Source organism: Lissotriton helveticus, chromosome 7 (genome assembly GCF_964261635.1).
Source record: "Lissotriton helveticus chromosome 7, aLisHel1.1, whole genome shotgun sequence".
Taxonomy (NCBI): domain Eukaryota; kingdom Metazoa; phylum Chordata; class Amphibia; order Caudata; family Salamandridae; genus Lissotriton; species Lissotriton helveticus.
Window position 1 is genome coordinate 516,817,603 of NC_136068.1, and position 16,587 is coordinate 516,834,189.

Consider the following 16,587-nt stretch of genomic DNA (forward strand, 5'->3'; position numbering starts at 1 on the left):
ATCCCCAACCCTGATGTTACTGGGTACAGATGAGAAGCTACGGCTCGGGAAAGATGAGGAAGCCCTGGTTTTTATATCAGTAGCGGTATTGAGGATTTTAATCTCTTCAGGCTGGAAAGATACCTCCGCTCCTTCATTCCAAATGTGGCTTACCAGATTATTGTATGCACACAATTATTCCTCTATGTTCTGCTGAATAAATACGTATCTAACAATCGACAAAGAAGTTTGAAACCTCTGTCCTAATAGAGGAATAATTGTGTGCATACAAGGATGGGACCAGTGATCCACTGACCTCACAATTCTAATGTTTATATACTAACGTTGTGGGACACTTGACGTTACTCGTGTAGCACCTAAAAACTTAAATAAGAGTTCCCTAAAACTCGCTGTGCATCTGCCCCAAAAACAATCTCAGTTTTACCAGATTACTGGGCATACACAATATAGAGGCATTCCTTTATGAACGGAAGGGTAAAAAAATGCGGTAGATGGGAAGCCGCATCTGGGCCCCACTTACTGAATAGAGGGAGCAAAGATTGTAATGTGTGATATAGCCTTCCCTGGTTAAATTTAATCAACTCGCAGAGTTTCGTTTTTACCAATAACATTGTTTTATCCTGTGATCAATATTCTAATTGTGCTGAACCTGTAACTGTATATCTCCTTTTAAATCTTGGACTTAGATTGATATCGAGTGTTATGAATAATGAATTGTATTTGTTCCTCTTTTACTCTTTGTAACGCACCAGAAATTCTTAATAAAAATATTTTTTTTTAAAGTAATAAAATCATGCCTTAAATAGCAGAGGACAAAAAATCACGGAGTCAGTAAGAGGGTGTTCCTGTGTAAAGTGCAAATTATACAGCTTTTACATCAGTTTTTATCTGTGATTTTGGAGTGTCGAGAAATACATAGCCCTTCCTGTCTGTATAATAAGCTTGCAACTGCGTATTTCCTGACAAGTTTAACAGCGGTGCAATCACACATGCTATGTACATTTTCATGTAGAAAACTACGATAGACATGCGCTAGTCAGAAGGTTTAATCTGATTTGTATATTCTGATGCGGTACAGGTGTGTATAGAGGCTCAAGGATATTACTCAATCAACGCTGGAAATTCGCTTATCACAATAAAATAATTTTTTTTTGTTCTAACTCTTTTTTGACGAACAAATACGTCTTTAATGTTGATAAATACTAGCCGGATAAGCATACCATTTTTTAGAAAGTTTGTAAAATGTTAATAGCATAAGTGAAAAACAAGAGTAGAAATCCAGAGTAAAACATTACAAAAATGTATATCATGGACCACGTATTTTCAATAAACAATGTTTACATATTCCAGAAAAGGAATATTTTTTTTATTTTGAAAATGCCATAGTTGAAAAAAATGTATGTTCTTTCCTGCAGTGTATCCAAACAAGCTATAGGGACCATAATACATAATGCTCATTATGCATTTTTTAAATTTTACATTATGTTATCTAGCATTTATGTAGCGTAAACTGCCATTTATGTGACAGAGAAATCTTAAAACAGGCCAGGACGATTACAGATAGACTTGCATGTTTAGTTGAAGATGTGCAAAAAGAAAACAGTATGGATGGATCAATCACTCTTTTATTTACGTACAAGGCACCATCAATTACCCTCACATTTTCAGTATTTTATGATTATAATATTATTGATTCTGTTAGATACACATATCATTCGGCGGGACTCTGGTACAAAAATCAATTACTCATGGCAAGGACATCAAACATAATATCTATATGACATAAACAAATACATAATAGTCAAACACAAATCATTGTAACAACACCAGTACAATACATATCCACAATATATACAAAATATACAAAACCCTAATTTTTACATATACTAATGTACACTCCTCACTCCGAGGTAGTCCTCTTAGCACCAGAGGTATCACACCTCTCTCTTATTTACTTGTGTGCGCCTATAATCTAAAGTCAAATTCATAATTCATTGGACTCCTCATATATGTGTCGACGCAGTCGCATTTCAGCCCACAATTGGCTTCTTCAGGACAAGGGTACAAAATATCTGCAATAGCATTCGAAGTTTTAAATTACCTAGTGTACATATACTCTACTGACATAACTCTATTCCTTATTTGCCCGTACAGTGCTCAAGAACCGTGGTGGTGGGACTAACACGTGAAAGTATCCATTCCTCAAAGGAGTATTGTGAGGGGAAATAACATATATGAGGCCCAGAGATTTTCTCTACTCACACCTTTTCAGAGTGTCTAATGTGTGCATATCACCATATCAGAGCTCATCCCGAGCCACCAAAGAATCACCTGATCAAGAAAACAGGAATACCTGTAGTCTTATCCGAACTCTCAGCAACAAAGAGAGTCCTATTCACCGGGGGTGTGCGCTCCCCATATTGCACAGATCCATACTTCAAATCATCACCTATGATAATGACCGGGTTAGAGTACTGTACGGGTTAGAGCACAGCAGGCGAACTAGATTTAAAAAAACAATGGGGATTCCCAATTTTTGCATTATAGCATATAGAAAGGACCACTGTAAGAAACCAAAGGCCTTTTCGACATCCAGCATCACCACTGCCGCCGACAAAGTAGGTTCCATTTGATTCACGCCTGAGTTGCAGATAGCTAAATCAGAATGCAAAAACTTAGAGCGCAAATGGCGGGTTGATTTCTGCCCCCAAATTAAGAATACTTACAAGGAGGCACAGAGAAAATATAAAATCACACTTCGAAGAACTAAGGCTGTACATTATAAAACTCGTATTGAGGAGGCAGATAACTCCTCGCGAGAATTATTTAAAAATTTTAAAGAAATCTCTGTAGTAGCTAATAGTAACATTTCAGAAAAAGATTCAGTCGAGGAATGCAACAGAATAGCGACTTATTTCGCTGGAAAAGTCCAAGACATCTACGCCACCTTCTCAGGCGATATAATCTGTGGGCGAGACTTTGAGGAAAATATAGGAGCAAGCAGGGTAGAGGACTGTCTCAGAACCTTTGTGGTACCCCCTACAGAGATACTCACCAACATCTGTCAGAGTATTAAATCAGGTTCTCCGAGAGATCCTGCACCTCCTCGGGTGTTGGGGGAAAGTATCACGGTGCTAGAACCCTATATCAGGCATGTACTACAACTCTCTTTTGCCTCCGGTACTCTGCCTGCTGATTGGAAGAAAGCGATAGTTCTCCCTATCAAAAATAAACCAAACGTTAGTTTGGAAGTGCTTGAAAACTTGAGACCCATTTCACTACTGCCCTACTTGGCCAAAGTGGCTGAGAAAGTGGCCAATATACAACTTATGGCTCACTTGGAGAAAAACAACCTCCTACACCCCTCTCAGTCAGGCTTCCGACCGGGCTTCTCAACTGAGACGGCCCTACTGAGAGCAACGGAGACCCTGCGGCAAAAGGCGGACTCCGGACATACCATGGCACTGATAATGCTTGACCTCAGTGCAGCGTTTGACACTGTAGCTCACTCCATCTTGCTACAGTGTCTAAACAAAGCAGGGTTCACCGAGGCCGCACTAAGCTGGCTTAAAGTGTTCCTTACCGACCGCAGCTTTCAGGTCCAAAGGGGCTCCTTTAAATCCTCTGCCATCCCATTTGAACAAGGGGTGCCGCAGGGCTCAGCATTGAGCCCTAGTCTGTTCAATCTTTATATGGCCCCCTTGGCAGAAGTGGTACTAGCGTTTGGAGTGGAGTTAGTTTCTTACGCTGACGACACCCAACTGCTGATCTCTCTGTCCCAAGCCCCCGACACAGCTGCATCCAACTTCAAGGCCTGTATGCAGGCCTTAGCAGGTTGGATGAACTCTCACTGTTTAAAGCTTAATGGCTCTAAAACGGAGGTCGTGGTGATTGGTGGTAACAACTCCAGTTGGACAGGGGACTGGTGGCCAACATGCTTGGGCCCCACGCCCAAGCCCAGCAAAGAGGCAAAGAATCTGGGAATATGGGTTGATCCCAAACTGTCCTATGAGGGCCATGTGAATCGCTTAATGGGAAAATGTTTCGGGATACTGAAAACCCTCAACCGCACATTAGATTTACTCCCTCTGGAGGCCCGACGAACCATGGCCCAAGCCCGAGTGACATCCCGCATGGACTACGGCAATGTGCTGCTCTTAGGCACTACGGAAAAAAATCTAAGACGAATGCAAGTCCTCCAGAATACTGCTGCTCGGTTAGTGTTGAGACTCCCCAAAAGAGCAGCATCCAGTCCAGCCCTGGCGTCACTACACTGGCTTCCAGTCAGAAAGAAAGTGCTGTATAAAGCACTCCTAATATGCCACAGGATTGTTTGGCATAAAGCACCGTCCTATCTCTCTGACTTGGTTCAGATCTATGAACCTACTAGAGCATTACGCTCAGTCGGAGTAGGGCTACTAAAAATTCCCCATGTCAAAAAAGCAAAAATGGGTGGACGCTCCTTCAGACGGCTGGCAGCCAGCAACTGGAACAAACTCCCGGTCAGCTTAAGGCTAGAAGGATCTGAAATGCAGTTCAGGAAACTCCTTAAGACCCACCTGTATAATAACTAATCCTTTTGGTTAGCCCGCTATCTGTATCTTTCTCTCTCCGTAGCGCGGGGACACGCCGAGATGGCGTCACCAGGCGCTTTATAAATCCCCTTTATTATTATTCATCACTGAAAATATTGCATGTAGGTTTAACCCCTTGCATGCTGATGATGGCCCCCAGCCGTCATGCACTACAGTGCTCGTGTGCTGATGACGGCGGGGGGCCGTCATGACCGCACCCGCGCTGAAATCTTCAGCTCAGGAGTAGAATCGCAGCAGCACGGAAGGGGTTAATGTCGTGGATCTACCTGGAATGAATCCGGCCTGAAAGGGGCATAATGTGGTATCGACTAACAGTGCCAGTCGAGTGGCAAGTATTTTGGTGAGAATTTTATAATCGTGATTACGTAGTGATAGTGGCCTGTAGCGCTGACATTTAAGTGGCGACTTGTCTGGTTTAAGTAATAGCGTGAGAATGGCTTCGCACATTGTTGGGGAAAGTGATCCGCTTTGTAATGCCTCATCATATACCTCCAAGAGGCGTGGAGCAAGTTCGTGTTGATAGGCTTTAAAAAAAGTCTCCCGAGAGGCCGTCGGAACCTGGGGCACAGCTGCTAGCCAGATCTTTTATCGCCTGTTTAATATCATCTACATTTATCGGGGAAGCTAAAAAGTCCCGCTGCCCCTCTCCAATCACACCATAGCTATCTCCTGCAAATAATCATTAAGGGCCTGTCCAGCTGGTGGGCATAGAATCTGGTACAACTGAGTATAGTAATCAAGAAAAGCCGAGGTGATGTCAGCTCCTTTTGTTAGTGAGTCGCCTGTGTCAGTGTCTAATGGTGTCACAAATGTCAATTGGTACTGTGGTCAGAGGAGGCGAGCGAGTGTCCTGCCGGGACTCTCCCCCTCCCCGTACACTCGGGCTATAGCATATTTTCTTAGCTATTTAACTTCTCGGGCTGCAGCGTCAGTGAATTTAGCCATTAAACTAGAACGCTCACGAAGCATTGCCAGTGATGGGATGTCCTGCATGGCAGCATCAAAATATTTTAGTTTCTGCTCTATTTTTTCCAATTTCCCCCCGTATGGAGCGCATCACCCCAGCATGTTTCGAGATGCAGACTCTACGGTTCCTTCGTTCAACTCAAAGAATGCTTTAATAGCGTCTCCCACTTGACTGCGGAATACTAGATCAAGCAGAGCATTTGCAGGAAATCTCCATAAGGGACGCTGCTTGGGGACCGAAGGGAAAACCACCTCTAGAAGTACCGGGGAATGATCAGATATAGTGCGGGGTAGATATTCAACTTTCCGTACTTCCAAGAGCAACTTAGGTGTGAGATACCAATGTTCGATTTGGGACCATGTGCAGTGTGGGGTCAAATAGAAGGAGTAGTAACGAATGCCTGAATAGTTAATGCACCAGAGGTCTGCCAGCAATGCTGCCTGTAATAAAGCAAGAAGGCCCTTCGTAGCTTGTGGCTTTGTAGTGCGCCCAGATTCGGTAGTGTCAGTAGTAGGATCTAATGTGAGGTTGAAGTCCTTGCCCATTAATATGGTATCCACGTTTAATCGGTTAATGTGTTTAGCTATTGTAGGGGAAAAGTCAGAGGTGTCTATATTTGGAGCGTATATGTTAGTTAGAAGCACCAGCACCCCCTCACCCCCAGTGTTCCCTGCACAAGGACATATCTACCTTCTGGGTCCGTCACCACTGCTATGTTCTGGAAAGGGAGAGAGCGGAGTACCAAGATGCATACACCGTGTGAATAGTTACTGTATCAGGAAAAGAACCGATTCTGACTCCATGTTGCTGCAAACCCATGTGGAGGGAGTGGACGTAGTGTGTCTCCTGGAGGAAGTCGATCTGAATGGAATGTCTCGCTAGATATGCCAAAACATGTCTGCTATTTTTCGAGCATGCCAGCCCTGTTACATTCCAAGATATACATATGAGGCGCAATCCAGAAGTGTTTACATCATCTAAAACCATTCAACCACTTAAGGTCCAGTTATTTCTAACCGAGGATATTGAGTTGTGAACTGTCATACTGTACTAGATAATGTGCTCCAAACTAGCTGAGAAACTAATAGTGGCCATGCTACAACAAAAAACCCGTCCCCATCTCACCACTCACCCCCATCGGATACACAAAAACTAGGCACCCGGTGAGTCCGAAGCAAAAAACAATAAACAAAGAGAAGGGGGGGAGGCGGGGGAAAGCTGGAGGTTATCCTGAGAGGGGTAGCAACGCCTCAACGGAGCCATCTAATTTCCGGATAGTCAATATTGGAAATATGTCCTCTCAGCCCGGTTTCGTATCTTGAACCTAGGTTCATGTCGCTAAATAGAGGGGTAGAATAGCAGCCCCGTGCGTGTAATGTGCAAATCAGCTGTCAATCCCATTACACAGGAGTCAATGAGTTCACTGCCGTTCTTCCATCCCAGGCAATGTTCCACACATGTGGCGTCATGACAAATTCCAAAAGGCATAAAGCGCCTGGACTGAGTCCTCCATCTTTTCTAAGCCACTGCATCGCTAGCTGCTGCTTTTTCCAAAATTTGGCCGCTGCATCTTGAGTGTCCAAAATGTGAGATTTGTTTCCGATCTGAATACGAAGTCTGGCCGGGTACAACATAGCATATCTGACATTCACCTTCTGGAGTGAGCGCTTAACGTCAACATATTTGCGGCGGGCTTCTTATACTAAGAGAGTAAAGTTCGGAAACAGCAAAATGTTCAAGCCCTGGTAAGTGAGCGAACCACACTCTCTGGACAGTCGGAGCGCAGCATCCCGGTCACTATAGTTGAGAAGTTTAGCAATGATTATCCTAGGGGATGCTCCAGGAGAGGGTGAGGGGCCCAGTTATTGGTGTACCCGTTCAACAGCAAATATGGCAGAGAAGGACTCCCTATCCAATATCTCCACCAGGACGGATTCAATTAATCTGGACATGGGACCTGTGTGTGTAGTTTCTGCAATACCAGCGATGCGCAGGTTGTTTCTGCACGAGCGCCTCTAAATCCTCCGCTTTCATAGCGATTTGCTTGAGTAGGCCTTCCGTTCTATCTAATCTTTTCTGGACGGAAGGTTGTGCATCCTCCAGATCTGAGATCCGTTGTTCTGTTTTTTCAATCCGGGTGTCCTGAGCCTCTAATCAGCCATTTATATCATCAAGTCGACTGGCAAGAGTGTCCAATTGAGAGTCTATGGACTGGAATCCAGCTATGAGTTCGGCCAAGATGGCAGCTGCTCCTTCCAGCTGACTCTGCTCTGGGTCAGTGTCGCCGTCAGTCTCCTCATGCCTGGGGGTCTTCCCACCATCAAAGTTCAGCTGCAGCTGTTTAGGGTCAGTGCGGCCCACTGTAGATCGTAAGAGGTGGGAAAGCTACTGTCCAGAAATATCCCCCGGTTGAGACCGACAGTGCACGCTGTCTATGGCAACTAGCGCCCGAATCCAGGCCCCAGGCCCAAATCACTACAGTGTCCCAATTTAACACAAAGTATATATGTAGGCCGCAGCTACTTGCGGCAAATTATATAAAGTGGCACAGTCCACTACCCAATCCCAGGCAGTTAGGCGTAAGATTATCAAGGCGGTTACCAGCTGTTGAAGTCAGTATATATGCATGTTAAATTATAGCATTCCATTAGTCCGGGATGTGGTACGATTAACTGCGTAGATATGCCATTTGTGTCCCTGGCAGCGCAGTGAATAACTGTGTTTAAAAGCAGGGCGAGCAATGCGAGGTCTGCCGCGGTGCAGCTTAAGCCCTGCACCTCTCCCCTTACCGTCATTGGGCCCAGTTTCTGCATCCCGCTCCAGCCGCCAGCAAGATAGATTCTACCTCCACTGTGTGTGAGGCGAGGGCACCGGCGTCAGCTGCGTGAAGGCAGACAGATTCTCACTCCGGTCGATTCAAACGCTGAAGGGATCGCTGCTCGTTCAGCACTTCCCATCCCTTCGATGTGCACCGAGCTCTGCCCTCAGGCTCACCCGAGTCCCCTGTTGACTCTGGGCATCCGAGGGCCATGTCAGGCTCGGGAGCGAAGCCGCTCAAATCTCCGTACTGCGGGCACCTTCAGCAGCGGTTCTTGGAGCGAACTATCGTCCACGGACAAGGTCTCTCTACAACATCACGGATGCCCGATCCACACCATTGGGGCACGAGCATGTGTGAATTTGTTGGCGATGGCCCCGGAGCTTCTGAGTCAGGCGCTGGCTCGGCCACGCCCTCGGTGGGTTTTCTACTTAATTGCTTCGAAAAGGATCTTGGTGTGAGGTATTTGGATATTTTTGTAATCTTTAGGGGAAATAAGCCAACAGTTCTTCTTTGTATCAGGCGTTGGTTGTTAGAAGTGGCTTATTGAGCACTATGGGGCCTTTCCGCAAAGGTAAATTTACACAAGTAAATCTACATGTGTAAATTTACGACGGGAGAAAGAGTGCCAAGGATAGACTTGTTGCAGGGTAAATAACAAAAAAAACTTGATTGCTGCTTTATGTGTGTATGTACGCCTGCCTCAGTTTGGCTGTGTGAATACGCTTGTCCATGTAAATGTGTGTGTTAGGGATGTTGCAACTGACGTGGCCACCAATGGTAAAATGTTGGCACTCGCATATTGGTAGCAGTTACTGGCAGGTTGTGGTAATGTAAGCCATGATGGCGACAGCCTGTCTTAAATGCTGGGCTTTAAATATTGGTGGCAGTTCTTGCTGGCATAATTGTTGCAATTTCTGGCATGTTGTGAGCATCCATGGCATGTTAGTGCCCAAACTTGATATAAAGCTGGCTTCTACCATATAATAGTAATACATGGGGAACCAAAGCATAATCTATTACTGTGTGGCAGGTGTACATATGAGCACTTCATAAAAATAACACATCTGATCTTTGGGCATCAACTCTATTTACTAATATAAACAGCTGGTATTTCAGGACAAAGATAAGAGTATTTTTCACAAAAATGATAACCTTTTGTTTTTGAGGGAATTACATTTATTTTACAACAGACATGTGGTCTGGTTCACAAATGTCAATATACCTGTGTATATTTTCTCATGTGTATATTTAGTAATATACTTAGGCGTAACTCTCCAAAATGTTGCTATTCACCGTTTCTAGGTGGAAATGTACACCTAGGTGTAGGCTTATATGACTCTATCCCCGTCGCATGAGACTGGAGATTATAAAATGTATTCTCTTTGTATTTATAACATCGTCTCACAGTTATAGCTTTTGACTAAGAAACTACTTAGAAAGAACTGGATGAAAAAATAAAAGGAAGTGAATTGTAGAATGGAAGATCATTGCTATGAAAAAATATTTGCCATGTGAACATATGTTTCACAAACAGGCGGTATCATTGACAGTTATTTAAGTACTTGGAAAGTGCAACATTTTCTCACATTTTACTTGGAGCAGGTTAACAGGTAAAGCGCTCTGAGGCAATGACGACACTGGCAGGACACACTGGAGCTGGTTTCAGGAAGAAGTAGAAATAGGACAAAACAGTCATGCCAGAATAGGAAAGGCAAGCAGTATTATAGAATGGATCTGCAAGGACTGGTTACCGGCAGATTAGGCTAAGTATACATTCTGGCACAGCGACGAGTGAAGTATAACTGAAGGAAAGGGTACTCTGAGGGGGTCATCCCATTAAAACATAAAAACAATGACCAGAAGAGGCAGTAAGCACAATACGTTTCATCAGAGTTGAATCCCAAAAAACAGTTTGGCATACATAATTTAGACTTTATTCAGAGTTTGGCAGATGGTATACTCTGTCAAGACATAATGGATTCCTGTCCACCATATTTCAAGTACCACAAACTGTAATGAACTTGCAATACGCGGACTGGACATCTGACAAGCTTGTGACAGAGTATCTCATCCGCCAAACTCTAAGTAAGGCCTACCATAGAATCACAAAGATCCAACTTTTCACATTACCTGGGCTTATGAAACCCCTCATCTCTTTCCATACGCTGTACTGTATCATGTCCTTGCAGTAGCCCAGGTTAAGCTCCCGCGACACCAGCACGTTGACTGCCGGGAGCTGTCTCTGCCCCTGGCAACACCTGAGGAGGATACAAAAGGCATCTTACTGCAGAACGGGCCTCCCCTTCAAGGGCATGCACAGGTGGGTGGGGCACCCACAGCTTACTCACTTTTCCACAAAGGACTTTATATCCTGTTTGGAGAGAAAAGAGAAAGAGAAATAACTTTTCATGAATTTTTGTATTCTGGTGAATTTAGACCTTAGCTGAGTCAATACAACAAAATATATTTATATCAACCAACATATTTCAATTATCCATGGCTCGTGCAGGCAAGATTGGTGGGGCTGGGTGGGGGTATTTCAACGGACGATGACGACAGAAAAGTAATTATTTGTTTAATTTTCCCTTGTCATTGTCTGTCGAAATCACCCCCACCGCTCCTAGTTGCCCCGGGCATGCCTGATTTCAATGTAGCTATTATTTTAGCTGTAATGAAAAACATCAGTTACCTGCACACACTTTAGCAGCTTAATTTATATATTTATAATATATAAATAACCTGATGCTAATCTTATCCTGAGGTGTGGTATTGAGGCTTGCAATCAACAAGAAACCCAAGCCAATCGTCTCGGAAATACACTGGACATGAGAAAAACACCAAGAAAGAATTTAAGTTTCCAAGGTATTTGTTTGAGGGGAGTAAAAAGGCGTTAGATGTTCATGTGAATCAATAATAGTAGGGTTTCCATTTTTTTCTGAAATAGAGCAACATTTTCCTGGCTTCTCAGATCTTCAGAGAGGAATTTCAACAAACATTGAGGATTGTGCCTAGAACTTCACTGGACACCAAGGCAAAATGTGTTTTTAAAGAACAGTGAAACATAAAGAGACTATCATCGCCACTAATGCGTGCTTACCACAGACAATATCAGGCATACATAGGTTTTGATCACATCATGATATCCTCTTACACCTCAATAGAGAGTTCATATTATGGATATCCACTGGATGCATGCAACAAGGGAAGACCAAGATATGCAGCAGGGCTGACTAAATTTCGTTGCAAGAAACGGTAAAATTTGTAGTTTAATGCAGGGCTTTTATTAACAGTACTGCTTCATTATTTTGTAATTTTTGCACACACACTATTTGGAAAAAGTTTTAACGTCATTACTAACATTTTAGGACCCAAATATAGCATTAAGTAACTGAAAAGTGGCCAGTTAACCTTTCGAAAAGTCCTACCACTGCGCAGGTGTCCACTTTGCACCTTTTTTTAGTGACGTTTGCTCTGTTTCAGCTAGAAGCTATTTTTTTTGTTAAAATCTGCAAATTATACATCAGATGAAAGAGTACGTGGCAAATCCATAATAATTTTTTTAATAAGAAATTCTACAATTTGTGGACTAAACCCCAGTATGAGAAAGTGGCTCTATATATACTGGACTAGAATGAAGTACAGTGTGTATAGAGTCCACAAACCCCAGAGGTATACAAGAGGTAAAAGTCAGGACTGACCTTACTCTCAAAAGTGGTAGCTTGGTCGAGCAGTAAGGCAGTACCAGAGGACAGTGCAAAGCATTTGTTGTACACACTCAGTCAGCAAAAGGTTTCACACACTCAAGGACTGAACTCCCGGCCAATTGTTGTTATATAAAAAGATAGTTGTTTTATTTTTAGAACCAACAGGCATAAAAATATACTTTTCTCGATATGAGTACTCTCATGTAACTGCTTTGCAAGGAAGCAATAAAGTTTGTGAACACAATAGATACAGGGGTTGCTGAAGGCAACACAATTCTAGACACACTTTAGCATCGAGCTCAATGGATTGTCATCATATAAGTACAGTTGATTACCATACAGATTACTTTAGTAGTTCCAGGACTAGATCCTAGATTCAGTCCTGGGGTCTAAGCTGTAACCAGAATAGTAAAAACGTTTTAGTCACTGTAGTAATTTTTCATGATTATAAAGCTGTTTTAAAAGTTCACACTTCGAAACTTTTCAATGAAAATCTGGCAATGTTATCCAATGGGAGAAAATTCAGGTTGCAGGTAAAGTACAATCGCCTTACTTTTGTAATCCAGTAATGGGCTCCTAGGGCCAGCACTGGGGTCTTAACTTAAAACAGGTAGATAATTGCGTTTCAGTATTTCATATGAATTTTAAAGAATATTTCAAGTTTTCAAAAGTAGACACAAGAAATTTCATAGAAAAGCAGACAATGGGTTCCTATGGAGAAAATACAGATTACTAGTAAACCCGGTAAGGATTACTTTTGCAGTTCAGAACTGGGCTACAAGGTACAGTACTGGCTTCTCCCCTGATCACAGGTGAGTACTTCAGAATTCGGAATTCGGCTGATTTTATATGAATATTTTCAGTTTCCAAAACGTCGCACTTAAAAAAAATTCGAGTCAAAACCAGTCAATGTTATCCAATAGCAGGTAAGTGAGTTACCGGTTTCCAGGTGAGAACTTGCCTGGTGAAGTTAAGGTTCTGGGCATAGACTCAGGGGTCCCCAGGGCTGGTAAGTATAGTTAGTTCACCCTCGGTGGCACAAGGACGGCCGGGTGCAGAGGTAGTTAGGCCCAATGTTATCCAATGAGGGAAAGGGGGCCTGCGGTTGGTGGCTGCTGGCTAGCAACCCACGCAGCTGTGGGAGCTGGGCTCCTGGTCACTTGCTCAGGGCAAAGGGGGAAGTAGGATAGGACAAAGGTGGCATAGCCAGCGGACCTCGGGCGGCTGGGTGCAGGGTGCTTTTGAGTTGTCGGGCGCTCAATGTTATCCAATGGAAAAGGTCAAAAAGGAACAAAGGCTGCAGGCTCGGGGACGGAGACTCCTCAGGGGCGACCAGCACTTCAAGAGGCAAGTTGGGCTCTTGGAGCACAGGTAGGTACCCCCAAGGGAGGCACAGGGGGCTGTAGGGTGCGGGGCACAGGGGTGTCTTTGGGTGTCAGAAAAGCTTACCCTCAGCTGGTCGCGGTTGGGGTGGCCCCTGGTTCTGAGGCTGCAGGCGTCGTCTGGTTCATCGAGGAGGGTCTTTGGATAATGGACTTCGGGTCCCAGTCGCCGGGGGGACGTCCTCGTGGTCTTGGTTCGGTTGGGCACGGCCTGGGCTCGGGGGGTGCAGAGTGGGCTGATCCGGAGCTTTTCGGCTGGCACCAGGGGGGTTGTTGCAGCAGAGCCTCTGCTGATGGGAGTCCCAGTCTTTAGGAGGGTCAAGGCAGGCAGGTCCTCTGGGTGTCCAAAGGTTGCTGTCCGCAGGAGTCGCCGGGAATTAGGCAAGAGCAGGTTCCAGGATCGACAGGCCGGTAAGGCTGGGGCCAAGTCAGTTGTTGTTGTCCTGTTGTTAGCAGCTGCACGGCGGGTCTTCTTCCTCTTGATCTTCTTTCTTCTTTTTTTCTTTCGGGATCTAAGGAAGGAAGGTTCAGGGAGCCACTAAATACTGAATTTAGGGGTATTAAAGGTAGGGCAAGGACAGGGAATAATAGGTCCCTGTCCTGGGGTGGGTACACCCCCTAGTCTGCTCCTCTCCTGTGGGAGGGGGGCAGGAGCCTAGCTGTGATTGGGCAGGGCACCCCATCTACAAGATGGCCGGAGCCCAGGGTCGTGCTTCACCTCGTCTCCCCCACCTGAGGGGTGGGGCTGGCACAGGCTGGCACATCCCCCTTCCTGACGTAGTTTTTCCCGCCAGTCTTCCCGCCAGAGTGGAGGTCAGGACTGGTGGGGGCCAGTTACTGGGTACAGCAAATGGTCTGGAGAAGCTCACAGAGGCGGCATGCCTTTAAAGCATCCCCCTGCCCATCCTGGGGGAGGAGACCTAGCACCTCGCCCAGGATGTGCATTGTTGCAGGCCCAGGAGACCGGGGGGCTCTCCACCCAGGGGTCCAGCAACATGTCTGCTGTGTGGCAGCACCTGCAGCCACTCAGCCCAGACGTGGATTGGAGGTTATGGTTTCAGGGGGCATCTCTAAAATACCCTATGGTGCATTTTACAGTAAATCCCACACTGGCATCAGTGCGGATTTAATGTGCTGAGAAGTTTGGTACCAAACTTGTCAGTCTTCAGTGTAGCCATTATGGTGCTGTGGAGTTCGTAATGACAACCTCACAGCACCATATACTCTTAATGGCATCACTGCACGTACAGTGTACAGGAATGGCCCTGGGTACTGTAGGGGCACAGGGCTCATGCACCTGTGCCCACACCTCTGGCATAGGGCACCACGCTAGAGGGGTGACTTAAGTATGCCAGGACAGTGGGCTCTGTGGGCATGGCACCCAGGGATGGGTGCCATGTCGACTCTTTGTGTAGTTCTGTACTTAGGCAATCAGCCTGCAAAGGCAGTGTGTGGGTGCCAGGGTACAGGGCCCCTGAGGGTGGCACAATAAGTGCTGCAGCCCTCAGGGGTCTTCTCTGTTCACCATGCCCTGGGTACCTAGGGTACCATTTGCTTGGGGCTGAAAGGTGGCCAGAGATGCCAATTGGGTTTTTAGTTTCAACACAGTTTTTAGGGAAGGAGCACAGGCCCTGGGTACCTGGTTGGCAGGGACCCAGGGCACACTCAGTCAAAGTACATCATCAGTTCAGAAAAAAGTGGGGGCATACCAATGCAAGAAATATGGCACTTTCTCACACCCAGTGCCCATGAAAGCGCTCCATATGTATTATTTCACTGTATATTATCCCCATTTCAACAATATTAATACTGCTTTTATATCTGATGCAGCTATGCTGCACACAGAGATGATATCTTAACACATTTTTAAATGAATTCTGAATATACATCTTTAATTGTGTTGTATTTTTCTGAAAATTTTGGAAATTAAAATTATTGTGTAACTTGAAAACTAGATTTTTTGTCATGCGAGTTCATGTCTATATATGTGTATATATATATATATATATATAATATGTTAACATTTAAATTATCAACTTTAAAAATAAAGTAACTTTAAGTTATAAAAAAATCATTACATCAAAGTAAATGTATTCTACCAATACTTTTTAGGTCTCGCCTGTCGATGCGCATGCGCATCGAGCTTGCGAGCCTATTGCGGCTTAAACAACCTTTAACTAGCAAGCAAGGAATCGTGGCGATTCCTTGCAGTGCCAGTGACTTTTAAGCTCAATGCGCATGTGCATTGAGCTTAAAAGCGCGTGCACAGCCGCCCGCATTCCTCCGACACCTTTGAAGTGAAGCTTAGCTTCACTTCAAAGGCCCGGCTTCTTCACACCCACATGCCGCTCTCCCCTCTCCGCCCCCTCCCCTGCCCGCCGTGTGACCTCGGCCACAATAGCCGTCTTAGCTTGAGATTGCTCTTCCACAGAATTCACTCGCACTTTCACCTGTGCAGATTTCTAAAAAGTCGGCGTAGATTGCAATGAGTGTGCCTGCCATGGTGTTCTTCCTATTACAGAACTAGCGTTGACTGCCTAGGTACACGGAGGCTGCATTCTCAAAAAAAGCCAAGGAAATATCACTGCGACTCTTTGGTACAGCGGGAGAGAAGCTACAATAAAATTCACTGCTTGCTGCAAACTCTCCCCATAATGCTTTGCAGGGCCTCGCCTTTAAAATATATTTTCAACCATATCTCTGCCGAGGCTGTTCTTACAGCGTACCTGTTCTTCTCAGTTAAACATTGCCACAATAGCCGTCTTAGCTTGAGATTGCTCTTCCACAGAATTCACTCGCACTTTCACCTGTGCAGAGAATTCCTGTGCTTGTGAAGGGTGGCATGATGGGACAGAACCTGCCTCCTCCTTCAAAGACAGTTTGAAAGGATGCAGCAGTCTGCCAAGTCTTTTCACTCTGTAACTTAGTAGTGCAAATGGTGCTGTGTTTCGGCCCTTCCGTTAGTTTTTCCCCTGCCCCCGCCTCAACCCCCCCCCCCCACTGGGAGCCCATCACTTCATCTGCATCAGGGTGCGCTTCCTGATGTAAGTACTGTTTACCGAGCATGGAGCTTGTAAACCTTTAATTCACGTGCTTTTCCTGGATTGCTCTTTAAGCC

At 45.0% G+C, this 16,587-nt stretch overlaps 1 protein-coding gene across 1 annotated transcript in view; it reads right to left on the minus strand.

The window, feature by feature from the left end:
- LOC144768692 (zinc-binding protein A33-like) overlaps positions 1–16,587 on the minus strand; it is a 324,408-nt gene that overhangs the window by 165,490 nt on the left and 142,331 nt on the right. The window contains exons 4-5 of the mRNA XM_078652552.1: positions 10,732–10,754; positions 10,514–10,641 (exon numbers count right to left, since the gene is read on the minus strand). Coding sequence (XP_078508678.1) covers positions 10,514–10,641; positions 10,732–10,754 — 151 coding nt within the window. The remainder of the gene's footprint in view (positions 1–10,513; positions 10,642–10,731; positions 10,755–16,587) is intronic.